The following is a 26807-nucleotide window of genomic DNA, read 5'->3' on the forward strand; positions in this document are numbered from 1 at the left end:
TGAGCTTGCAGCCGAGCGACGGCTCTCTGCATATTTATGCGGTACGACTTCCTTCGATTGTTTATGAGCGTAATCACGCAAGCCGTTTTAAGGTTATGTCTTCTGATACGCGAACGGCATGATCGGGAACTCGTAAATTTCGGAACGAAATACGTCACCGTGAAAAAGCATTATGAATTACGACGTGCATGGTCGGGGATTTTCAGACTTCAAAACAGTTGCAGACGATAACAAACATAATCGAAAATTTGCGGCAATCGCTCGGTGGAAGAAACGCGCGCGGGAGCATTACTACGATTCGCACACGCGGCAACTTACAGGATGCGCTCGTGTAGGTAGAAGGAACAGGAGGATAGGGCGCGCGGCGTGCACGCGCACGTGCACGTAGCCGTACTCGTGCCCGTACACGTACGCGACGAGCTAGTCCGCATTCCACGAGTGGAACAACCGGTACATGGACCAGTGGTTCTCAAGACTCGTCTCTCGTAGCGGAGACGAGACAAGACGGAATCGTTATGCAACGCGCAAGCAGTCAGTGGCCCGGTCGATTCGCGGAAGATGAGTCGCTCTTCCGGGTCCCCTTTCCTTTTCCCTTTTTCTTCTGCTTCTTCCCCCTTCCGCTCTAATGCTGGGCGAATGTCGCCCCTCCAGTCTTCCCATTTCGTTCACGCGGCCACTTTCGCGTGAACGCATGCGCGTGCCTCACGGTCGAGATTGAAATCGAAAGTCGTCACGAAATAACGAAAAGACAAAAAAACTGGTGCGCGTCCTGACGGGCGAGATGACACGATCACACGAACCTCGCCGATCCGCGCCACGCCGCGCCACGCCGCACCGCACCGCTTCTGGGACGAGTGCAGGAAAAGCGCGTCGCGCTTTCTCAGTTGGCATCAGAATAGTAGTGAGTATGATAATCGAGGGAAGATTAAGAGATAAGTGGGGATGCCGGAACTTATCGCGATATTCCGGAATGATTCCTAACTCCGTGAACTTCTTGAGGAGGAAACTATTTCGGGCACACCGAGTGCATCTAAATTTCTATTGCGCTGCTTCAAGTCAGGCTTGTATCGGAGTTTGTGATTTATACGGGCCCCAAGGCGAGTCCAGTTGCCAGACCTCGGCTCATCTTACCTTCTCCGTGCAAGCGGGGTCGCCCTTATGCTCGCGCGTGAACGTGCTCATGATACCGCATCACTTCAGATATTGTATACGGGAAAAGCATTATATGTATGTACCACTACTAACTGCACATGTATGTGTGCCTAAAACGTAATCGCTTGGCGGTACGTTTGGCTACGCGGATCTAGTTTACGCTGCACCGCTTGGACCCTTTAGAGTTCACTGGTGCACGGAGTCTACTAGCAACCGCTTAACGACCAAAAAATAATACCACGATAAGCCACTGGTATACCAAACTATTATTTGTTACTGTATTATCTTTTTTTATATAAAATGTATAAAATGGAAAAACTATCGATTTCTCTTAGCTACTATTTATCATTACACAATGAACATTTATTAGACTTTTCATTAATTTGATGTGTATAAGGTCGCTATGATAAAATTGAATGTTCCAATAATTTCTCTTTTAAAATGCTCTCATAATTCTGTGGAAGAAAGGAAGCGTGGCATCCTGGTCTCACTAGAGGACTAACAGAAAGGCGATCTAGCAAATCTACAAATTTGTAACGGATCAGGTATTTTCAGGGAGGTATCTATGCTGCGTGCACCGGAAGTAGACGCTACTATCCAAATCGAAAAGTAATCATAAATAACATATTTTGACCTACTCAGTATGTTTAACGTTAAAAATATTCAACGAAAACAAAATGTTCTTCATGTTTCTGATATTATATCATAACAAAGATTAATTAGGAACACGCATCTGAGGAAGATCAGACCACCGATCAGACAAATAATTAACAAGTATTCGTATTATCGACCACGTTTCGTACTCCTCAAAATATTTTTTGCAAGAAATAATAACTGCATTCAAATTAATTAAAAAATGGTTTCTTTTGTTATAGTTTTCTATACAATATGAATAAATTAATATATTGAAAACACTACAATGTACCTAATCGTGTATTTAAGTAACAAAAATACTCCTAACAATCTGAGTACAAACCCAGCGATTTCAAAAATTCTACGAAATCAATAAAATCAAAATTAGAAACTTGAAATGTAAGGTATAAAGTACTAATCTTTAGGTTGCACATAATATAAGTTATAAAAAACTTATTTCTTAACTGTCGGAGTACAATCGAAACAACAGCTGTTTGGTTTTGTATTTGAAAAGTATTGAAATTGAAGAAATGCTATTGCAAGAGAGTTAATAATTATAACGAAAAATATCGCGGTAGGCGCGAATAAATGGAATGTTATTATCTTGATAAGACAGTAATAAAATATATAAGTCACTGCTTAGCTTTTAATAAGTCTGCTGTTAACAGGAGTGCCGCATGTTCACCAAATTATTGCGTTTGATTATATTCGCGAACGAAGGAATCAAGTCAGGAAATCGGTTAGTAGCTGTGCGGCAAAGAGCGGAGCTGACAGGCACAGGAAATCGAAACATTATGAAAAATGATGGTGTATCGTTGATTCGCGAGTGGTTATCGCAGGTGAGCCAACGGCAGAGCAAAAGGTTAACACCCTCAGCTAGCCTCAAGAGCGTCTTAACTCGGTTAAGTCCGTGACTCAAGAGTTCCGAGCGTTGAGAGGCCCGTGTACCGACCTTCCTCATCCCGTTCCTTCTTACTCCCCCTTTCCTCCTCTTCTCATCGTTCGTTAAAGAACCCCTCGAACTGATTCTTCGAGATCCATTTCTTTTGTTGATCAAGCTTAGATTTCATTTTATATATGACGACTCGATTGAGCTTCCTTCCCGTGTACGAATCGTATGGCTAATTTTAAAACTGAACTACCAATTAGGAAAACCGCTCAAAGTCTCTCAGTCGCTTTTCATGTGATAAACAAAAATCCTATATGAAGTTCGTATAGAATAGAGGGCAACGGTGAATTGCCGGATCAAACAATCAGAGATCGCGAAAAAAGGCGCAAGTAAGAAGCAGTGGGCGCAACGAAAAGAAACGCAACGAAATAAAACAGGCGCATACGATCTCGCGTACGATACGCTCAAAGGCGAGCCCTCTGGTTGCGCATCGGTGGAACGCGCTTATAGGTATACCCCTGTGCCTATCTAAATGCACGTACACACGATACAACGAAACGCGCGATACGGTGCACACGTTGCCAAGATACAGGACACGGCTCCAGGCGCGGTCAGATTAATGAAACTCTGGGGAAAACAGTGATTCTCAACTGCGAAGGCATTCCAACCGTTATATAGTTGGATCGTGGAAAACAACGGTGATCTTCGCTCGGCGTTTATCGACACCAAAAGCTGCGTACTCCTTCTTGTACAAGCTTCAAAGAGCCTCAAAAAGCTTCTTCGGAATATCGAGTGAAAAAAAGCTTAATTACACTATAGTCCGTCATAGAATCGATTCGATGAACGTTAATTAACTGTCAAACTACTACGAGTTACCGCTCCGCGAGAAAATAAAGAACAAGAGGGTGGAAAGTGGGTGGGGAGAAAGAGAAACCGGCTCCGTTTACCAGGTCCGTTACGTTTAGTTCGCGCATCGCAGAACCTAGCCACGTACACTACGATTTGTTGGTTAAATTATTATTATTATTATTATTGCTATTGAACGATTAAATCGAATCTTGATTATGAACGAAATGGACCGGTAACAGCTAACGTGTGTAAATTGTGGAAAGTTCAATCGTAATATATTTACTTTAACAGCATTGCACTAAATCTGTTTATCTTTTTCGTTTTCTCATCAAATGCTGTATTTTAACTTTAAGAAGAAATATAGATCGTCGGAGAATAAAAAAGTAACGTGTTTTTACTATTTTTGTTTCACAAAAAAGAAAAATTTAAAGAATCTAAAGAATGCGTAGAGCACTCCCGATAATATTAAAGCATATTATACGAGACGAAATTCTGAACAACTTTTATCTCAACGATAATTTCCGTTCGATCTTAGTTTTCGAGATATATGCAAAAATTGTTTGTATTAACGCATTCACTCCGCCTACATGTGTATTGTGGACGCGTTACGTCTACAAAGATTACCGCTCATGGCTAGACCTAGTCCAAACCAATCAATTAATTGATATTTTATTTTAATGATTAAATGGTTCTTCTTAAAACACTGGAGAAAATAAAGAAAAGGGTGAAGCTAATGTAATAGGAATAGAATGGACATATAACTTTAGCTACCTTCTTTCAAATAACAAATGATAACATATCTTCTTATTTATCTCATGTATACTAATGAGCTTATTTATTTAGTTACAACAATAGTATTAATTATTTATATTTTAACAAGATATGGTAGTGACAGGCGAAGGTGTAAAAAACGGTGAACAAAGCTATAAACTCCCAAAAATTAGTTTTCTTTATGAGTTTGATGTAATTCTGTTGTCACATAGAATACAATGAATTTTTTTTAAAGAGCTAAAAATTAATTGCAGACAAAATGACATTTTATATTGTTCGATTAGATATAATCACCCCTCTGAAATAATAATCAAGGGTGATCGAAAATATGTCAGTGATAGATTTAATTAAAATTAAATAATAATTGAGACAACAATTATTACATTTACATTACATTACAATGTTTGCGCATATGTTGCTAACTATTTTATATAAAATATTCCTAACTATCTAACTATTCTTCTTCTCCAGAACTATCGAGATTTATCAAACCACTCACTTATCAAAACTTACAGTTTTGCAAATATTAATGAGTAAGATGAGGAAAGGATTAGGTGGGCAGAAAGATCATAACATTATAATGTACTCTTACGATAGATAAAAAAATGTCTCAGCATGCATTTACACCGATAAATAAAATTACAGCTGATAATTCATAGTTTTAGTATTTCAACGTCATGCACACAGTACATTAACTTCTAAACAATCGGCAACTGAATTCGTATACTAATTTGAAAGTTGTTTCATCCGTAATTGAACATTTATATTCAAATATAACACATAGTCATTACTAAATGCAGATCCAGGATTTTCTTACTTAACGCGCTTTAAGAGAAAAGTTATATTATCGAATTACCCACAAAAGCTTATCGTATTTGATTACCATTTACTGAAGGCAAGTAGTAATTAAACAATTTCTTTACGTTACATTTTGAATCTTTGAACTGAAATATTGAAAATATTTTTTTACGTCCTATTTTTAGATACCTATATGTATACGCGTAATCTTATAATACATATAAATTGTTTAAAACAAAATCATGTATCAGATATTACTGCTTTTCAACATGAAAAGACAAATTTGATCCATTACCGTTTTTACATTGTTATACTGGGTGTCCCAATATTTTTCTGCGAAATTTTACCAGTATATTCCACAAGTAGAAATAAGAAAAAAATATTATATGAACATTGCCTTTGAAATGCTCTATTAAGAAGTTACAATAAAAATACTATATGATAACAAACTGGTGTTTCTTCGATACAGCGGTCGATCATATTTCCGTTGTTTATTTCGTATGTTTTTATAAACACTAATATTTACTTGCAGTCAGTTCTACATAACGGGCGACATTGTCAAGAGTTGTAAGTGTAAAAACATCGGTAAAGAAAACAGTCCGTTATCATTTTGTATTTTTTCACAACTTTTTATCAAAACATTTAAAAATCTATGATCATATAATATTTTCCCTTATTTTTACTGACGGAATATGCTAGAAAAATTTGCGGAAAATAACTAGAATATCACATATTAAAAACTAATCAATTTAGAAGAAAACCATTTCTACCATCAGAAAATGTGAAAACTTGAAACATATAACGAATTGAAAACAGCCATTATAATTCAAGTTTTAAAATGATGCATATATTAAATAACTATTTAATTTTCTTGGATCGTTACGATCGTCTGATAGCGTTATTCAAAACGTTACGGCAGGATGGAGTAGGAACTAGAAGCGGTTCGAACTTTCCGATGTGTTTGAGTATTTGAATTTTTACAGCACTAGATCGAACATCGATAAAGTGCTGCGGAATAGTAGGAAAAGCGAAAGGTTATGCGACGAATAATTTCGTGCCGATGAGGGAACGCGATACATATTCAAACAGCTTTGCTATGTAAAGTGACGCGAACGATGCGAAGAAACACGATGCAATGGGAGGTGATGGGTGGCGTGTAAGGCAAGAGCGGGGCAGAACAAGAGGAGGCGAGGCGAGGCGAGGAGAGACGAGGAGAGACGAGGTGACGGGACGCGACACGGTTCCCTTTACTCCGGATCGGATCGGATCGTGCGCGTCGTAGTAAATTCTGCAAGTTGTACAACGAAGCGACTTTGATCTTTTTTTACGCACTCACGAATATACAATTTTCCTTGAAGTTCGTCGTGTGTCGCCGATTATGCATACGACAACTGTGGAATAAAACAGGGAAACTCCAAAGTGTATCGCTTCTTGGAAGACCATAAATAATAATCATTAAAATTGAAGAGATTACGGTGAATTTGTTAGTTGATCAATAAACTTAAATCATAATAAATTGTCGACAAGCGATTCCTACGATCTGACAGAACTCGAGCATCGTTCATATCGCCGCGAGCAGCATGTACGGTCGTTCGATACATCGAAGTTAATGCGAGGACGACATCGACTTCCATGCAATCCAAGAACAGAGCGTACTCACCCGCGTTGTCGAGTCGATCGCAAGAATCGAAAGAAGTGTCAGGTTGGAAAAGGGATGCGATGTCCAATGTCGACTATCGAACCCGAATAGCACGCCGGCACGAGAGAAGCTGGCTGTCGTAAAACCGAAGTTGCGCAACACGCAACTGGTGGCAAACACACACGACACGGCCGATCGAAATCAAAACGTCAGCGGTCAGCGTTAGCGGTGTCATCGACGTCGACGTCGACGTGGTCGTACGCGATAGAGTACGCGCGCCAGTATCGAGCGTACCGCATACCCGAACGGAACGGTACGAAACGGATCCGACGGAGAGACTCAGCAACCTAGAGATAAACACGGGAGCAGACTAACCACAAGAAGAGAAAAGTGAACACGAGAAGAGGAGACACGATATATTGGCAACCGCGTCACTCTCGATCCGTGAATCGAAGACGGCAGACCACCAACAACGTTGTCACGGTCCGAATTGAGATAGTGAGAGACAGACAAACGGAAAGAAACAGAGTTAAATCAGAGAACAGATCAGAACGAACACGCTTAGACTCGATCGCGCTCTCCGTACCGTTCGCACTGACACTCGGTTTCCAAGCTCGACTTCGTCGACTCCTTGATTCCAACTTCGTCCGTTTCCGCCGCTACTCGGCTCGCGCGGCAATATGGCGTCTTTTGACTCACGTTTCGAAATCTTCGCTAACAAGTTACGATCACGCGTCACAAAAATTTCCTTGTATTTACTTACATTTTTCAACTTCACCAATATAAACATAAATTAATGGTATAGCAACACTATTATTATGCCCTTTCCTTTATCGATTTATAATCTTATTGCAACTAACAAAGTACTATCAGGATTCACTTTATGTGTACACGATTTATAAAAGCGGAATGATCTTTTGAAAACATCATAAACAAATAATGAAAATACAAAAATAAGTCGAATGCCATCGCACCGCAGCAGCCATTTGATACTTTAATACGCATGTTGCATTTTCAATCAATCAGCAAACAGTTCAATGGTTCTTGAGAACAATGTCAACGGATGTTAAATGTTGATGAAGAATGCGGTTGTAATAGATTTTGTGGCATTGAAATCTCTGCGATACTAATTACCATGCGCAAATTGTTTCAAATAGCAAGAAAAATCATTGCGTCGTGTCGAATGCCTCGATTTTCTCGACCAACAGTAAAAATTACATATAGTCAGTTTAAGCTGATTCACAACCGAAAAGATACACATTTTCCGGTAGTATATGACGATGATATAACGCGCACGCGTTAATTCATTAACTCTTTCTTGGACGCGTATCACCGTAGACACATAATTCATAGATTAGGTATCGTCTGGTATCGGCGTGAACCAATCGCTCGGGCGTGGCTGAAATAGTTTCACAAAGGGACCTACGTTACCAACTGAGGATATTTATACTCGTTAAAAAATATTTCTTGAATACGTCAAAATAATTGTCGCAAACTCGACAAGTATCAAACAGCGAAGCCTAAATTCAAACATTCCAAATTTGTGCCAACTATAAACTTATGCGTAGAATTTATTTTCAAATATAAGTAATAAGTTCACCCTTAAACTCTGAAAGTTCTTGGACAAACTTTGAAAACATACATCCTCCGATTCAATTGGCATATCTTGCGCCATCTGTTAGAACCAGATGACACGATGATTTGTTAAGGCTGCATTTCGGCCCTCTAGTCGATTCGTCGGTTTCATCGGCAGAGTCGAAGATGGCGATACGGGGGTAGGGTTGAGTGGACGCTTCACGAGCAAGCTTCTTCCTCGTCGTGATAGCTGAAATCCCGAGCCATTTCGTTTCTGGTAAGTAGAACTATCGTCGATGTACGAAACTCCACGGAGAACACGTCCTCATTCGGTGATCGAGTCGGACGGAGCATTTCGGACTGGCGGGAAATTCGCATTGTTCGACCGATGAAATCTCGCAATGCTCACGAGCCATCTCTTTCAAGACTGGGAAGTTCAATGCGCACATGTCGTGTTTCGTTTCGTTTCCTCGCGTCTGGTCTCGTCTCGTCGTGTATCGTCGTGTTTCGTCGCATCTCGTCGTCGCGATAAAATTCAACCACAAGCGCCAAGGAGAGCGTGTATAGTGTGCAAGCGCGTGAGCTCATTTTTTTTCTTCATACAAGTACTCTTTCTATACAATGCAAACGAAAATACTCGCAACCGCGTAAATCGCTTAATTAGCTTAAATATCAATCTTCGACATTGATCTCTATTAGAAGCGTCAAATAATTGGTTAAATTCGCGTCATCTAACTCCTATTTACTCGAAATAATAAAATTATGAAAATAATTGTAACGTTTGCAATGTATCGTGGTAAACACAATGAGCAATGAGCAAAATTTCAATTTAAAGAATTACGTTATATTATTACGTTCACCAGATTTCGTGCACTACGCAGTGGGTTCGATGTAATTTTTGTTGGAAATCAAATGTTTGTTTATATTAAAAACACCAATCAGGTACAATGTCTACAATTACGTAAAAAGAGTATCTACTCAGTAAAATAATTCATTTTTAAAAGTCTAATTCTTTTCATTTTTGTAGAATGACACATGAACATTGATATACACAATTAATGTATAGGGTGAGTCTTATAATATGACGACTTTAAACAATTCGCAAAACATTCGATTTACGAAAAAAGATAATATTATTAATCTATTCTTTCGTTACTTAGCTTTTTTATCGAGATACAAAAATCACTTCCAGTTTTTTTTTAAATGGAATGTTTAATACTTTTTTACAAAATAATATTATAAAAGGTGAGACTTAAAATGATAAGTTATTAAGATATTTTTAAATCAATAATTTTCTATTAGGAAAATTTTTATAGAGAGTAGCAAAGATCACCGATTGCAAACAGACTTGCGCAGAAATAATCACTGAACCCTAAGCAAGAAAAGAGGTAACACTCCTGATAGAGTGAAGTTGCTAATGAAACGGCAAAACCTTGTTACGCAATTAGATAACAAAGCAGGACTAACTCATGTTACAATCTAATATTATGTATAAAATTATCAAGGTATTACATTGAATTATGTAAAAAGAACTGAAGATTTTAAAAGTCGTTTTTCTATCTGTTTATCCACTTAAATTTCGAATATATGCGTTGGACACAAAAATGTTTTTTGAAGGTTGCGTAGTTGAAAACAGGACACTATGTAGAGCATTTATATTTTTATAGGTGTAGACGTTACGAAGATTTAAAGGTCAACTTTCTTTATTAAATAGAATACTATATTTTTTATATCAAAATATGGAAGGATATGAAATTCTGAGTAAAAAAGTATTGACCTTTATTAGTTCTAAATCTAATAACTAACAAGTATATCGCTTTATTTTTTGGAAATTTTCTTCGCGTAATATCAAGTTGTAAATTTACTAGTATCGCAGATTTCGTTTGCGGAAGCATACGAATTCGCCATGAGTAGCCATTAATAAAACTAGAAGCAAAAAATTTGTATTCTCAAAGTTGTTTTTCGCATTCTATCACCACATTGTCGGTTTTGTTTGACGCGTTGTAGGAGAACGTGTACAATTCTTGAAAAAATTAAATCCAGCCCACTGTGCGTTGCGAAAATGCATGGAACCGATCAATGTCTGCGCCGACTAGCGCGGCGCTGAGAGCCGGAAACGGCTGGGTTACGAACGTGAGCAAATTATTGTTACGTACCGATACAATCCCCCAGTGGTTTGTTTCGTGGTAAGCGCGGTTGAACGGTGATTAATTGATCGATGAAATGACGAGTGTGCGGTGCACGGCCTATCAACCGTTTTTCAAGTTTCAAAAAGAGCGTCTCGGCGACGACAGCCGCGTTGTCGACGTCGTGAGCGTCGGTCGGCTCGCTGGGAACGACCAGAAGCGAGTGGCGCACATCGTCGTCGCGTAGGCGATTCGATAAGAGATCTTGAAAGAAATGCCATCGGTGTTTCTCGTTTCTTTCAGATGGTGATGGGTTCTTGGCTTTTCACTAATCGAGAGGGCGATTCGCAGAGGGGGAAGGCTAAAAGCTACTAACACAGCTTACTAATTCAGGCGAGAGCAAATTTGTACTGTCGTAGATGCCGCGTATTATTTTTAGGAGAAAAACTGTGGGCTATGAGGCCGGGGACGACCAGATATCGTTCACGTTCACGTTCACGTTTTCAGTTTCATTCTCGCCCTCGTTCTCGTTACCGAACGCAATCTAGTCAGGAAAGAAAGAGACTTTTTAAAGCGGAAATTATGACGTGGCTGAGATAAGGCAAGATTATATGATCGACTCGGAACTCGTCTCGAAAGTGGAAGCATAGACATAGAACCGCGATAAGCGAGGAAATCGTCTGACATCTCCTTGCGTTGTATTACATTCTCACCGTCTCAAGACGGTAAAAATCGCGTTGTCGAGGGAACGTTGCTTCGCGCAAACAGCAAACTCTGAGATCGCGTTTCCACCGCATCGAAATTACCAAAGGGAATGCCATTGCCAAAGAATTCATATCTAAATAGGAAAAATGTCTTCGTGCCGGAGGTCGTATTCAACGATCGGATAGGTTTCGGAATAATCGTAAGAGGGAACGACAGCGAGCCAGAATTTTGCATCGAGACGACTTCAAGATTGACGATCGAAGCAGCTTATGGGATCATATGAGCAAAGCGCCATGTGACGGACTTGTTTGAATCGCTGCCGTGGCTGGTAACATCGATGCGCGCTGTTAGCCAGCGTCGACGTATTCGATCCAATTGTCGCGCGCCGGGCGTTGGACATTCTATAAGAGAGTGAAATAGTTGCGAGGGGCTCGATCGTCAGAAATCGGGCGACGAGACGAAAAGTAAAGACCAACGAAGGGAGAAACAATGATGGTCGCCCGGACAGGTGCAAAAGGCCAACGAATGCAAGTCGGCGGAGAAAGACGAGATACCGGAGCAAGCATTTGGTAGAACGGAAAGGGTGTACCAAAAGGAAACTCGCGCGGGGGCGGCGAGACAGACGCCGATGAGAGGGGTAGCGAGAAGGGTAGAAAATCAGACCGATATCGACCGCGAATTGCGCTTGCGTGGAAAAAGGCGCGCAATCGCTGTCGAGAAAGCGACGTGCCGTCGTGAGGAAGAAGCTTTCGCAGTCGGTCGATCGTCGCGGTGACGAGCGCCAAGCTCTGAGCGTCGAGAAACTTCGTTTCGTTGCGTTTCGTTCAGTTTCATTCCATTTGGTTCCGTTTCGTTTCGATCGACGGCAACCTATTCCTCTAACGGGCGGACGGCTGAGTGGCCGAGCGGAGTAGCGAGCGAACAGGCACCACCACCACCCTCGAATCCGCGGTCGTTTCTTCGGCGAGGACGAGCAGCCGACCTTGGGAAAGAGACGTCGCGTCCTAACCTATCGAAACGCGTTCGTAGCTGACGCCGATACACGACTTCCGGTACCTCCCATCTTCCCTTTTCTGGTGATTCGAACGCGTGCACGAACCGTCTGGGAATCGAAGCGCCACTTTCGAAGGGGGGATAAATAGTTTTCGGTAAACGTATATCAATATCGTTGCCGCCAAGTCGCGGATGAATACTGCTCTCAAAGTCTGTCAATGTCGAAAGGATCAACAAAAAGTTTGTTCTCAGTACCTTTTACACCCTCCTCGACACCACGTTGCCGATCGAATCGAGCCACGCATCTGCCTGCCTATCGAAAAGTTCGAGTCGAGTTACACCGATTTTTCTGGTATCTCGAAAAAAAGAAAGCTCGACGTTAAATTTGAGATCAATCTGCACGGTACGGTAAATAAGAAATCGATATCGTGGAACCGTGGATTTCGTCGACAACGAATCGAGGACGGTAGACGAGAACGCGTTACAGTCGATGAAAGAGAGAGGGAGGGAGAGTGTCTGTGTGTGTGTGTGTGAGAGAGAGAGAGAGAGACGTAGACGGCTTTTCTGTAGAAGAGATAAGGGTCCGATAAGCAAACCGTGGTCGAGTTACGAGCGCGACTGTACGCGCTTTTGCCGACGACCAGCTCTCCTGTCGGTCGCCCGTGGATTTCCGTCGGTCGATGCGCGTCGCGTGAGAGGTTCCATAGATTTTTCGAGAATAATGAGCGAACGGTAGATGAATGGCGATTGTCGATATGCAAGAGGACGTTTCGACCCGAGCGATAGGGCCTGAACCGGCGCAGGAGGAAATTCAATTGACGGAATTGTTGCCAGTGAAACAATCGCGGATCAGGCAAAACGAAAATTTTGCGAGACCCACGGGCGATGGTGACGGAGGAGGAGGTACTGGCGGTGATGGCGGCGGAGGTAGCGGTTGCGACGCTGACGCGAAAACGAGCGGGGACGTTCACTCGAACGGGGCCGCGGACGCGACCACGGATGCTCTGAAAGTGCTTCGGAGCTTTAACGAGAACGAGCAACAGTTCCGCTTGCGCAACTTCTCACCCTACGAGAGAATAGATCGTCGACGAAAACGGGAGAACGGAAAGAGATCCGGGCGAGTAGGAAAGTCAGCTATCGATGGGAAAGGGAAAGGCGTGGGTGATGCTGTTCGGAGAAGGCAGAAGGATGTCACGAGAAAGGGTGATTCGGTGGTGCTCGCGAATTCGTCTAGGAAGGGAACGGTCGAGGGTTTCGAGGGTGGCGAGGAATCTGATGGAAACGGAGAGTCGGCGAAACGACGACCGGTGGAAAGAAACGACGAGACGAACGAGAAAGCGTTTGTGTTTTCGGTGTACGGACAAGAGGAGGATGCGTATCCGGTGTTCAATGAGAGCAAAGATTTTGGCGACGAAATTTATGCATTCCGTCGGGACTCGTTGGATTTGAACGTGGCGCTCGATCCGATACGCGACAAGCCTGCGAACCGTATTTATGAGAGCGATTACTCGGCGGGAACCGACGGCGCGTTATTCGATCGTGGTTTCGATCACGGCTGCGATCCGGATGGGAAGACCTCCGGTTTTAACATCGAAGCTATCATAGCGGCGAATTACTTTCTCGAAAGCGAAAATAACAACGTGCTACGCTCGAATTCGGACAAGGTAGAGGACATCTGCGAAAGTTCGTTGATGCTGGCCGACAAGATCAGCATTGCTGGATCTTCGACGAGCAAAAACGAATACGACGATGATGACGACGACGATAATGACGTGGATCGAGACAACGCGGGGGACAAAGACGCGAGTAAATCGACGACGAACGATGCGGGTAACGAGAAGAGAAGAGGAAGCGGCGGCGATACCGGAAACGAGGAGAAGAAATACTGTTGCGTAGTGTGCGAGGCGCGCTTCAAAGGCAGTGGGGGACTGCGCAACCACTACAAGATAGTGCACGGCGCGGGACCGGTCTTCAAATGCGACGAGTGCGGCAAAGAGTTTCCGTTGAAAGAGAGGTTGAAGCTCCACGTGAGGACGCACACAGGGTTCAAGCCGTACAAATGTCCGGAGTGCGACAAGAGTTTTGCGAGGGGCGGCCAGTTAGTGCAACACCGGCGCACCCACAGCCAGGTAAAACCGTATCGTTGCGGCCTGTGTTCCGGCACGTTCACCTGCGCCGCGAATTTGGCGTTGCACGTAAAACGGCACAACGGCCAGAAGGATCACAAGTGCGACATCTGCGGCAGGGCGTTCGTGCGGCGGGACGCACTCAAGAAACACCTGGAATGCCTGCACAGGGATGTGAAGTCGTTCCTCTGCGTGATCTGCAACAAAACGTTCAAGGGTCATCTGCCCCAGCACATGCGGACGCACGCGCGCGACCGGCCCCATGGATGCGCCACATGCGGCCAAAGGTTCGCGCAAAAGTCTCAGCTGACCGTACACCAGCGGACGCACTCGGGTCAGAGGCCATTCAGGTGTTTGGTCTGCTGGCAAGCGTTCGCGCACTCGACGGCTCTCAAGCTTCACACCAGAAGGCACACTGGCGAGAGACCGTTCAAGTGCGCCGAATGCAATGCCGGCTTCACTCAACTACCCCACTGGAAAAAGCACATGAAATGCATCCACGGACGTACTGAGCCATACGCTTGCAAACGGTGCAAGAGTTTCTTCAGGATCAAGAACGATCTCGAGTGCCACGAAAAGACCTGCCACCCGGAACCGATGTCGAGCCGTCTGACCGCCACCAGTTCGGCCAGCACGAACACGTTCTTTAACGAAATTGTTGAGAAACCTCCACTGCCGTTGCCAACGACGCCAGCGACGTCCTCCAAGTATAGGACAATGTCCGTCGAGAGGATGAGACTGTTGCTGGCAGTCTTGCTCAAGAGAATCAGCAAGCAGGAGAGGCTGGACGAGCTCGGATTCGGAAAACGGCTGATCGACGAGGTACTTCGGGACTCTTTGTTATCCGCCGGTAAGAATCCGGTCACTCGCGACGGGCTCACCGAACTCGAGAGTCTCACGAAGAATCTGGAAATATTCCTAAAATGGACGGTGCCCAAAGAACATTGGGAGAATTTCTGCAAGCTGAACAAGTCTCCCGAAGACATTTTGGAAACGCTTACCGCCACCTAAACGAGAATCGGTTCGGCGACAATCATCGCCGAGCCGGACTGATCACACAATTTCCATTCGTTTTGTTTCGTTCGCCATCTCTTCTTCTTCTTCTTCATATATCCCGAACTCGAGACTGTAAATTCGTTTTACGTTAACCTTGTCACATGCTAGTCCAAAGTGCAAATGCGAATAAATGTATCTTCTTCGGTTCGGTGTTTGGGGATCTTTTAAACCAATCGAATCGACGTTTCGTTAGCGGTGCTCGATAACGCGACCGCGTTTATTTTCTTCATAGTGCCATGCGTAATTGTATCGCCGATTCCGTATTAGCAGTTCGGAGGGTAGACGTGTCGCTCACCCGAAGATTCGGAAATCAAGAGAAACGGCTATATTTAAGTTACGTAGCTGCGTTTCTCAAACAGGCACGGAGAACTGTTGGAAATTTCTTGCCATATTTGTTAACTATATTATGTATGTAGAATGCATGAGAATGTGCACGCCCTTACAATGTCCTTGGAGCATTGCTCTAATTGCACGTTTTAACGTACGTTCACTTAGGTTCACGAGCTATCTTTTATCAAAATCAAAGAGGCTACGAGCGATCCTATATTCTATGACATTTTGTCTGTCGCGATATATACGTATACGTAAACATTCACAGGCGCAAACGAACATATACATAGAGATATATATTCTTTCGGCAGAACGTCATCGACTTATATTCGTATTCGCAGATATGCGCGTTATACGCGCACCGGTAAGTTTGAGCGCGTATCAAAAAATTGTACGCGTATCATTATTGCCGATAGTTCGTCGGTTTCTTTGGCGCAACGCGATATGGTCGTGAACGAATCTTGGTTTCGAAGTTTCAATGGCAGTATGTATAATCCTTATGTACGAAACGCGTAGCAAGGGGAAGCGAAAGAATGGTACAACGCACCGTCACTTCGGTCATGGAGACTTCGATGCCGAAGGGCCTTAACCTTCTGTAATTGATATCACTGCTCGTTATCGAACGCTGCTATACGCGTTCGCACTTATCATTTGAATTGCTTGGCACGCGTTGCTCGAAAGAAACTCGACGTCGTTTAGATAGCGCTGTAAGTAAATGTGAGCAGACAATAATGAAGAAGGTTACAAGATTGATATATATTAGTCATTGAAAAGGAGATATATATATTATATATACATATATATATATATTGTACATACATACATATATATACATATCTATATATATGCTTATACACATATAGATATATGTTACAAGATAACCATGCGATGCGTTTGTTTCAGAGTGAAAAAAAGAAACGACCAGTATGCGTTGATGCGTTTTCTATTGTATGGGTATTGTAACACGTGAATATTTTTGATTCGTCGATCGTGTTTTAATACTGTAGAAAATTGGACAAGGTGCTATTCCATGATAAAAACGAACGTTTCGTCCAAGTATCATCGAGCGGACATCTTCGACAGAAAAGCACTCGATAAATTGAATACGATTCGCCAGCATCCAAACAGTATGCAGTTCTGTTGGCAATCAAACGAATTCGACGACAAACTCGAAGATCAGAACACTGTCATGGAAGATGGACGACCGTCGCCATAAACGACAGTAGGGAACTCTGAAATTTATTCGAAAGATCGAAATCTACTTTTCCGTTTGTCGTAGAAATGCAAATAGAGGTCACGGGACATTGAATATAGAATAAAAATCGAGGTCAAAGGAGAATCGTGTATTTGGTCGCATTCGAAAGAGGAAAGAGACAGAGAGAGAGAGGAAAAGAATGAAAAAAAATAAGTAGGGAGGGGGGGGGGGGGGGGGGGGGGCAGAAGGCTAAAACGACGGAACTGGAAGCACAGATTTCGATGTTTCGACGGCAAGGTCTTGTTCTGATGTTACTTTTAAGTTATGGTGCCAAAGAGAAAAAGTAACGTTGTTGATCAACAAAAAGTTGTCAATAACGCGTGCGCAAAAAAGCGTGTTTTGTTATCTTTTACCGTTGCTCGTGTAGGAATTGCGAACAACCGTTGTGCATTTTTCCTCCTATATTTTCGTTAAACGCATTATCTGAAAGATTCAAAGTTCTATTTATTGTTTTCCATTAGTGCCATAAATATTACTGTCCTGCGTTGTACTGCTCAGTGTGTACGCTACGCAGTAGTACTTCTTGTACGATAGAACGGTGATTCGAATAAAAATGTTTTTTCTTTATGTGTTATATATTTATATTTAAACGCGTACGAAAAAGTACATGCGGTTTTGGGATTATACATTTACAGGTAAAAAAAAGGGGTCGTGTTTCAATATACTATACTAGTAAAAAATAAAAACATACTCGTGTAATTTCGCGGGGAACGATTATTCAAAAGATTATGACACGAACATTATCGTCAGCAATTGGAATGACCGTATTATAATCGTCGTTAGTCATTTTCGGTTTGTGCAATCGATTGTATTTCCATTCCAGCTTAAAATCTTTCTTCAGATCGATCCGCAGGTTGCTCGTAGTAAAGCTCTGGAAAATTTCAAAACCATTCTTCGTTGAGATCTTGCATTAAGCAAAATTTATCACTAAAAGATGCGAAACCACAGAAACAAAATAACTTACATTTTCTGTACTGTTATACTGGTACTTGATCTCGCGACCATTCAACAAAACATTCGTAACGTTCGACGCAACACCCCATATTTGTATCTGATCGAGAATCATCGGCTCCATGAATGCATTTTTTTCCTGTCTAAAGGAAGAGAGGCTATTGCCTTTTGCGCTGAACAATAACCACAGGAATTGTCCTTTTTCAAGCGTGTCTGCAAAAATCATGAAAGATTATTCAGTTAATCGTTCCACTTTTAAAATAGAATTTCGAAAACGCTTTATGAAACATCTGAAATCTATCGAAATAAAATATTCTGATTAGTGTACTTCACAAACCGCGCTCTGCATACTTCGTTTTATATTGTTAAACAACCTTTCCAAAATTGTGAAGACTTTAGTTATAAAGTTATAAAGATACATAATTGAAATATGCATTTCATTTTCTTCTAGTAAAATCAAACAAGTATTCTAAATAATGTTTCTCTTAACACAAAAATAAATGGTTATTATGAATTGTTTTACTCGCCGCATACCTAATACAAAGGTATGGAAAGCGTCAAATTCATTTTTCGTTGAAACTAAGCTTTCTAAATCTGTTCTATAATTCTCTCTGGAAAATCGACTTCTTACTAAGTTTAAACTAATCATTTTTAAAAAAATAAAACAGCTAAATTTCTACAATTATCTGCTACTTTAGTAACAAGATTTTAAATTAAGTGTGACTCTTTCAAATTCAAAAAGAATGTTTAGTTCACTTTTTCAACAGCACCAATCTTGAATTAAATGGGTGACTCAATTTATAACTCTAAATGTTGTAAATACTTCAAATCTCAAATAATAGTTATTTATAATCAAAAGATAAATACAAATGTATAAAAGCTATAGCATTACAACTGTTTTAACTCAAACGGCTAATCCAAATATTTCCTTAAATCGAAGAAAAAAGTAATCAAAACAATATACTAGTGTAAAAAAAAATGATATATGTATAGTATAGTAACCTGAATCCGTAAAACTGCAACAGAAATTATTGAAAATACGTGAAATGTGATCAGGTATTCTTACATTCATAAAGTAAATAACTTTATAAAATGTTTAAGATAACTAGAATTTTTTCACAAATTTTTAATTTTATCACTAATATTTATATACTTAAAAAAATTAAAACAATTTGTAAAGAAATGTTCGAACCTAATATTGTTCTCTCATTAAATTCAAGTATTCGCATAACGGCATTTCAATTTTATCCCGCATGATAGTATCAACATGTTTTATAATGGAAAAATAAGAAGGAAATGTTATATAAACATACAACTGTAAATGTTTTGTAACAAAGTTAGAACGAAAATAACAAAATTATAAATGTTTTTTTTTCCCTTTCCATTCTTTATGTAAATTTTATATTACAGAGCCTATTAAAGAGATTGACTATTCCTGACCATTGTCATAACTGTATGTTGTAATAGTAAGTCCAAAAATAGTCCCCTATAATTTTATGACTTCTTAATAAAACATTTATAATCTTATGGTGAGATAACATATTATTTTTATTATAGAACATGTTGATATTTGACAGAATAGAATTAAAATAATTCGTATAATGTGATATTTCTATAGAACAAAATATTCACATTTATTCATGGTGTTCTATAAACACCGTCATTCCTGACTTCTACAACTTTAAAAACCGTGCACTTACTGTACACTTTATAGATTTATAACATTCTGGTTAAAAAACTGAAGGCCACCCACATTCTTTGAAAGTAGTTTCGAGAAAAGCGCTTATCGACAACACTATGAATGTGTATTTTTAATTAATATGCTGAAATCTGTCAATGCACGTGAAAAGAAATTAAACGGCGTTTAAAATTTAGTTGCAAACAAAAGATATTACGAATGAATATCTTAACTGTTATTAATACTTTGTATCATCACAGCCATGGATGTCACAATGTTAACAGTTGTTTTTAAACTCTTGAATTTCATGGGTTTACTTATATGATGTAGCTTGATCAATCTCAAATCTTAAACCAAATGACACATTCTTGTTTTTTGGTTTATGAAAAAAATAATATCAACACCAAATACTAGAATAAATTTTCACGCATTAAATCATTGTATGACGGATGAAATTAAGCGCTACATTACATTTCGATATGTCAATCACAGTACCTAAACCGTCACCACTATCCCAATACAATTCTCCTTTCGCAGTTTGGTTTTCGTCCAATGTAACCAACAATTCGAAATTGTTTTTCCTACTAGCAGTTGTAGTGGCAGCTGGCTTCTGCGCAGGTAAAACGGATCCTCCGCGAATCATTAAGGGTATAGTGTCGAGCGGTGCATCCAACGTGCGCCATTGACCGACATCACTGGATAGAGCTTCTTTTGTGTAGTAATCATACCATATTCCTTGTGGAAGATAAGCAGAAACATTCACCTCTTTCTGATAACAGATGAACGTAATCCGTGTTATTATTACCACATTTTTAAGAACTCGATGCTAATTTCTATTCTTTGCTTATGGAGACATACTTCTTCTAAAACTGGAACAATCATCAGAGAAGCACCCCATAGGAATTGTGTATCGATATCAACAGTGACCGGATCATCCGGGAATCTGAAAGATTGTATGATAATACATAATACAGTTTGTATGATAATACAGTTTGTATGATAATACAGTTTGTATGATAATACAGTTCTTGTAATAATCTTCTAATAACAGAAGTTCTTATATCCAAAACTGTTCTAGCTATTCTCAAATGCCATAAATCATTAGATAATCGGACTTTGAACCAAAACTAGCTAAATTAGAAAAATTCTCCACTCTGCAACAAGCATACTTACTCGAAAAATAACGGACGTGCCACAGTGTCTCCAAATTTGTGCGCTCGGAAGAACAAAGTGTACAAATAAGGTAAGAGTCGATACCGTATCTCCAGAGCGCGTTTCGACGATCGTACAACTAACTCACCCATGGCGACTGGATCTTGTTCCTACTCATACAGATATTCAGAATGTTTTGTAACTGGTGGTACAACCGGATATAGGTTGATTCTATGACAAAAAATAAATCGAAAACAGTTTTTGAGGAAACTGAGTTGAAAAATGCGTCAAGCTCGTGTGGCTTATAGTATGACAAGAAGTAGAATTAGTACGTCATGACCAGACATGACAAAATGGTATTCTTTTCCGACTTATTTATGCATGTAGAATCGTCTCTTTACCGGTTTTACCAACAGTTCCATGACACCCTGTATACATATCAAGAAATCAAACATTCTAATGCCTAGGTATGTATATTAGAAATCACGATTATGAACGTGTATTAAGGTTCCACGTATGTACGTGTATTTACATACATGTGTAATTAATATATGCGTACTTCTTTCTGCAAAAATAGACGCATATCAAAATATGCGAATCAACATTATAGGAGCAAAAAGGAACGGTCTTTGCTAGAGAACGTAAATACACAAGATCTCTTTTGCACTAAAATAGAAAGGTCAATGATAGAAGTATACTAATAAAAATTACGTTTGTTCAATTTGTAACCTACCAATTGATGTTTTGTGTATCGCAAATTAGTTGTATGAAAACTATATTGCAATGTACAACCCGCGTATTCATTTACTATCCGTGTATTTCAATGCACGTATACCGGATTATAACACGTATATATTAATTGCACTTATTATATTTATACACCTATGTATTGATTTTCAATGTAAAAAGTATACGAACTATAGTGTCGTCGGAATTGTGATTACGAGAGAAAGGATAAAATGCACCAAGCTGCATCCAACGGTTGCAGAGTGAGGCCGTAGTATTCCAGTTAAATCCACAAATATCTGCACCAACCATTGGTATTTGATAGAAACTAAACGACAAAACCTCTGGAATACTCATTCTCAAATCATGCCTGATAAATTAGATACATTATTAATCAAACATTCCATTGGTCAAGATAAAACTTATTCTATATGCATATTACATTCATTTACCATGTAGAAAATACGTCCCCAGTCCAATGGCCAGCATAATGTCCATGCCCTACCCAAGTCGATCGTGAAATAATAAACGGTCTTTTCTTGCGAATCTTAGTTAAGGCACTACATATAATTCATGTTTCCATTAAATAGATGATTAGGGTTTACTTAATCGCCAATATCTCATTGGTACTTACTTATTTGTAGCTACTGCTTGACTTATACCATACGTATTATGAAGATCGTAGTGTAATCCCAAATAATGTTTTGCATTCATGCACAGTGTTTTTGTTGCGAGCTTATTGCCCATCACGTTGGGCACATATACTGGATTATCTAAATTATTATTCGAACATCCATTTTTATGACCATCGTAAAAATTTGATGGTTCGTTCATATCCTAGTAAACCCGAAGGATGAATCAAATATTATAATCAAATCATTTTCTTGTAAAATGACATGTTAATGTAACGCCTAATATACATACAATCCATGCTCCGTCGTATGAAAAGTTTTTGTGCATATTGCTCATCATGTGCAATAAATATTCGGTAGTCTTGGGATCTGTATAATCAGGCCATGCCGTGGAACCATAATTCCAAACTTTTCCAATAAATGGCTTATTTTCCTCATCTTTCACAAATATATCTTTCTTTATGCCTTCATCGTATGGTAAATAAGATCCGTCGACTTCTGAGGCAGATATACCAGCGTCGATCAACGGGATATAATGCATTCCCCTCTAAAGTACAATATATGTGAAACATTTTATGTATTTACATCATACATGATGCTTTACGATACGTGTTATTAGCCATTATTTATAAATCTATCGTCAACAATATCTGCATGATTTTTGCTTAACTTTATTATAAAAAGCGAATTTAATTATTTCCATTATATAAATATATTAAATACAATTATAGAAAAAAAATTGTAGCATATAGAAAGAACACTTATAAAATTTTGGTACAGACTAATAAAGTACATGACTGAATTAATGAAATTTATGTATGAGACGTATCTATTTTAATAGCCAGTATTTATGCTTTCATTGATACCAGAGGCAAGAAATGTTTTTTAATCTAGAATTGCAAACGATATTTCAGTATCTATGTAGAAAGTTGTCAATTGTAAAAAAAAGTTTAATCTATGACATATTTGCTATTAATATTAAACTTAGACTGGTTGTGTACGTCAAATTGACTCCTAACACTAGTAATAATATACATCGAATTGACTCTCTATCATTACAGAATTAATGACTTGATGTAAAATGGACTCTATACAATGTATAAATAATGGTGACTTGAAGTCAAATTGACTATGTATCAATTAATGATGAAGTGACATCAAATTAACTTTGTATCGCTTATGGTACAACTATTAACCCTTTGGGGACGAGTGTCGGCAAATAGCCGCCCAAGCGTTCTTACTGTTGCGGACGCGTGTCGGCATATAGCCGCCCAATTGTCGCGCTGCTGCTGTACGTCTTGCGTATTAATTCTCGCGTACGTCTGTCATCCTAACCGATAAGATACGCATGGGGATACTAGCCTAAGAAGTCTAGTTGTCTCTCATTGAAATTGAAGACTTTTAACAATGAAGTCGTATCTTCCGTATAATGTAAACTTTCGATGCGAGACCATGGTAGGGTCAGAACGAATTCCAGTTTGTCAAGTCAGTCTTTCAGTGTCACTGCCAGAGAAATCAGCAAAGTTTTACACGTTTTTCATATCTTATAACATTCTACACACGACTAAATTTGTTTGTTTATAACTTTGTTGGATTTTATGAAAAAGTTATTTGAATAAAGCTTTAGTTTTTATAACGCAAACGGGCGACGTGAATATTTTCCTTACTGTGCGTTCCAATACCTGTCCTCCACAGCGACGCTCGCCCGTCGAGTGGCTCCGTCCCCAGAGGGTAATAATACGTCATCTATTTCATATCAAGTCATCATTACTGATGCAAAGTCAATTTGACATCGAGTCTCTATTATTGATACGTAGTTTTAAATTCGCGTGTATAAACAGATTTCTTAAACATTTCTAAAATTTACTCGGGAATAACGCATGGAATTTAACAAAAACTCCGTCTATTAAAAAATGTTAATAACTAATTTTTAAATATGAGCTTATAACACATATGCTAAAGCAGTCTATACATGTAAATATAGACTATTCCGTAGTATCTGAAAGAAAATTGGAAAGGTGATTCTATATGACTATATAAGTTGAAATTTAGTGTGAGAGATCAAGGTAGAAAAATATTGGTGTACTTCGGTTGTCAATAACTTGAAAACTGAACTTTCACCCGTAATTTTCGTTTTATATTGTCACGAAGAATCATTCCTTAAATCTATCCCCATCTAATGTCGAACGCATTAGTATCATACCGAGTGAAGTTCCTCCAGAAATTTTGGTAGATCCTTGAATTTTTCTACATTGTATGTAAAATCATTGTTTTTTTCCATATAATCCAAATCATTCCATTGAGTATCCTGAACAAAATGAAAATCAGTTAAACCCATCAAAACTTTTCCATCATATTCTACACCAAATATAATGTATAATAAACGTAAACATTACAAATGGAATTCCCGCTTCGATAGTTCGATTCCAAACTCTTTTTGTTCCTTCTAAGCTTCCATAGCCATACCTGTAATTACCATAATATACATTAAACGAGATTGAATTTACTAATTTTTAATTATCAAGCATACCTGCATAAATGAAAACCTAACGACCAATATGGAGGCATAAATGGTTTCCCCACTATTTCTGAATATTGTCTTATTACATCTGCTGGAGTCGGTCCCAGAAAGAAATATATGTCGAAAATACCACCGATTGTTCGAAAAGTAATGCCAGGCGACGGTTGTAATATTACATCTGAAAATAAAAAACTATGTTACATACAACCAATATAGGTAGTGTGATCGTCAAAAAATAAAAAATAATGTTTCTTAAAAGCCTGATACCCATAGCGTTACTGTTCAGCATCAAAACTCCGTGAGCTTTCCCAGATTTTTCAACCATCAAATAAAAAGGGTGAGATCCATATAAATTTGCCTAAATTCATAAACATACTCTTCATGTAATAAAAAAAAACAAAATATTACATTAATTCATATAAACATACATTTTCCGATGGTGGCTGATCCTTGTTGAACAATGTAAAAATCTGCCAGTTTGTGTTCAATTTTAAACTTGATCTATGTTCACCAATACCGTAAATGTTATGTGTTGGTAAAAGAGCACTTATTTGTAAAAATTGATCAGCAAATATGAAACCTCCAACGCCAATCGTATCAAATCTGAATATGAATAGGAAACATTAATATTTAGTGAACCAGTATACATGACTCCTTTGTTGCTGCAATCAATATATGATCAATATGTAAATTCACTCGAAACATACTACTTACAGCACTGTATTATCAAAGTTTCTTCTTACTCTGAACCCAGGCTTCATTTTATCAACATCTAATGTATATTTTGTATCAATATTTTGTCTTGTAAATGGTTTGTTGTTAGTTCTAATAGGCCATGGTGGTTCGTATCGATTTTTCAGCAAATCACTTATTTTTATACGTAAAATCGAGTCATCTACTGTGCTAGCTTCCACTTTAAGGAGAGTTAGATCTTTTTTATAAAAAGAATTTCCCTTTAACTGGAGAATTCCATAGAAATCGTTTTTAATATGAGTGTAATTCTTATACTCGTACAAACTCCAATTCCTAGGATAATAACAGTATGGAAAGCTCAAAGGATCACGTTTAATAGTTGATATTTGGCTTTGTTGTGGATTCCAGCAACAACCTCTTTTTGAACATGACGATTCTGATGCACCATTTTCAGGATGGCAATTAAAACGTAAATACTCTGGAATATTTTGACATTGCTAAAAAAAAGAAAAATTACTGTACTTACTATTGACTAGTTTAAAAGCCTAGAATTCCCTCCTTTACAATATACCTGTACAGTTTTAGATGTTTTAAATACTTCCTGTACATATGATATGTCATACTGGTATCCTTGTTCACCAAACATGGTATTAGAAACATCAATTGACATGAACCCTGCTTCTACGACAGTTCCATTACCATCAACAGAATTTATGTCTATGCTATACTTCTCAATAAGAATATATTTAGTCTGTATGATAAACACTAGCAAAATACAGCACAAAATAAGAGATAATGTCAGTCTGATAAGATCACATGGTAATACATATCTTAAATATGAATTCAGCCCTGTATGTTTTACTAAATATTGTTTTTTCTGTTCATCGGTACCATCAATTAATATATCAGTCATTGAAAATTTTGTTAAATGATTATTTTCTGAAGAATCTAATTTCTTAACATTTTCCTTAGCAACTGAGTGATTTGCACTTTTAATAATCATCTTCGATAAAGTATACTTTTATAACTGCAAACATATAATTTAGTTTTTAAATTATCAGTTTAGTAATTTTATTTATAAACACACTTACCCTAAATAACAGTAACACACTGACTCATCTCATAACCTTCTAGTTGCATATCACAGAATACAGATGGAATTTATTTATTTGTTTTGTTATACTTCGTGCAAAATATGCAAATGTTATAATAATGAAATTTAAAACTTTGCCTTTCCAGTTTTCGTTGACAGAAGCAACAATTTATTTATTTTCACTAGTTCACTTTCGATCCTTTGTTAGACGGTATTTATATCCCGTATAATGTTGCGTCTCGTGACTATCACAACGAATACACAACAATTATCAACTGCACACCCCTTCAGATTATCTCTACTCTCATATTATTTTTAGCATAATAATCTAACTTCATTGAAATATTGTCCACTTTATACATTTCACATATTCCCTAATACAGGGTTTTACAAATTAAATAAATATAAAAAATTCAAATTGTAGCGGCTACCTGACCTTCAATAACTATTTTTTTCTCACTGTC

At 38.9% G+C, this 26807-nt stretch overlaps 3 protein-coding genes across 3 annotated transcripts in view; 1 reads left to right on the plus strand and 2 right to left on the minus strand.

Annotated features, from left to right (window-relative positions):
• Ntan1 (N-terminal amidohydrolase 1) overlaps positions 1 to 7352 on the minus strand; it is a 59165-nt gene extending 51813 nt beyond the window's left edge. Inside the window, exon 1 of the mRNA XM_078182453.1 lies at positions 6753 to 7352. The gene's annotated coding sequence lies outside the window, so the exon portion shown is untranslated. The remainder of the gene's footprint in view (positions 1 to 6752) is intronic.
• Positions 7353 to 8488: 1136 nt separating this feature from the next.
• LOC144471872 (uncharacterized) lies at positions 8489 to 17040 on the plus strand. Its single transcript, XM_078184432.1, has 2 exons — positions 8489 to 8583; positions 10736 to 17040. The coding sequence occupies exon 2, from the start codon at positions 12871 to 12873 to the stop codon at positions 15265 to 15267; it is 2397 nt and encodes a 798-aa protein (XP_078040558.1). The 5' UTR covers positions 8489 to 8583; positions 10736 to 12870; the 3' UTR covers positions 15268 to 17040.
• A 91-nt stretch (positions 17041 to 17131) lies between these two features.
• On the minus strand, positions 17132 to 26744 carry LOC144471871 (lysosomal alpha-glucosidase). The gene is made up of 17 exons (XM_078184431.1): positions 26342 to 26744; positions 25822 to 26277; positions 25272 to 25747; positions 24986 to 25160; positions 24825 to 24915; positions 24567 to 24735; positions 24433 to 24502; positions 24240 to 24344; positions 22329 to 22583; positions 22039 to 22241; positions 21857 to 21964; positions 21597 to 21774; positions 20700 to 20848; positions 20385 to 20469; positions 20022 to 20295; positions 17862 to 18061; positions 17132 to 17768 (listed from the first exon to the last, which is right to left on the minus strand). The coding sequence occupies exons 2-17, from the start codon at positions 26251 to 26253 to the stop codon at positions 17616 to 17618; spliced, it is 3123 nt and encodes a 1040-aa protein (XP_078040557.1). The 5' UTR covers positions 26254 to 26277; positions 26342 to 26744; the 3' UTR covers positions 17132 to 17615.
• Positions 26745 to 26807: the final 63 nt, after the last annotated feature.

This window comes from Augochlora pura, chromosome 6 (genome assembly GCF_028453695.1).
Source record: "Augochlora pura isolate Apur16 chromosome 6, APUR_v2.2.1, whole genome shotgun sequence".
In the NCBI taxonomy this organism is placed as follows: Eukaryota; Metazoa; Arthropoda; class Insecta; order Hymenoptera; family Halictidae; genus Augochlora; species Augochlora pura.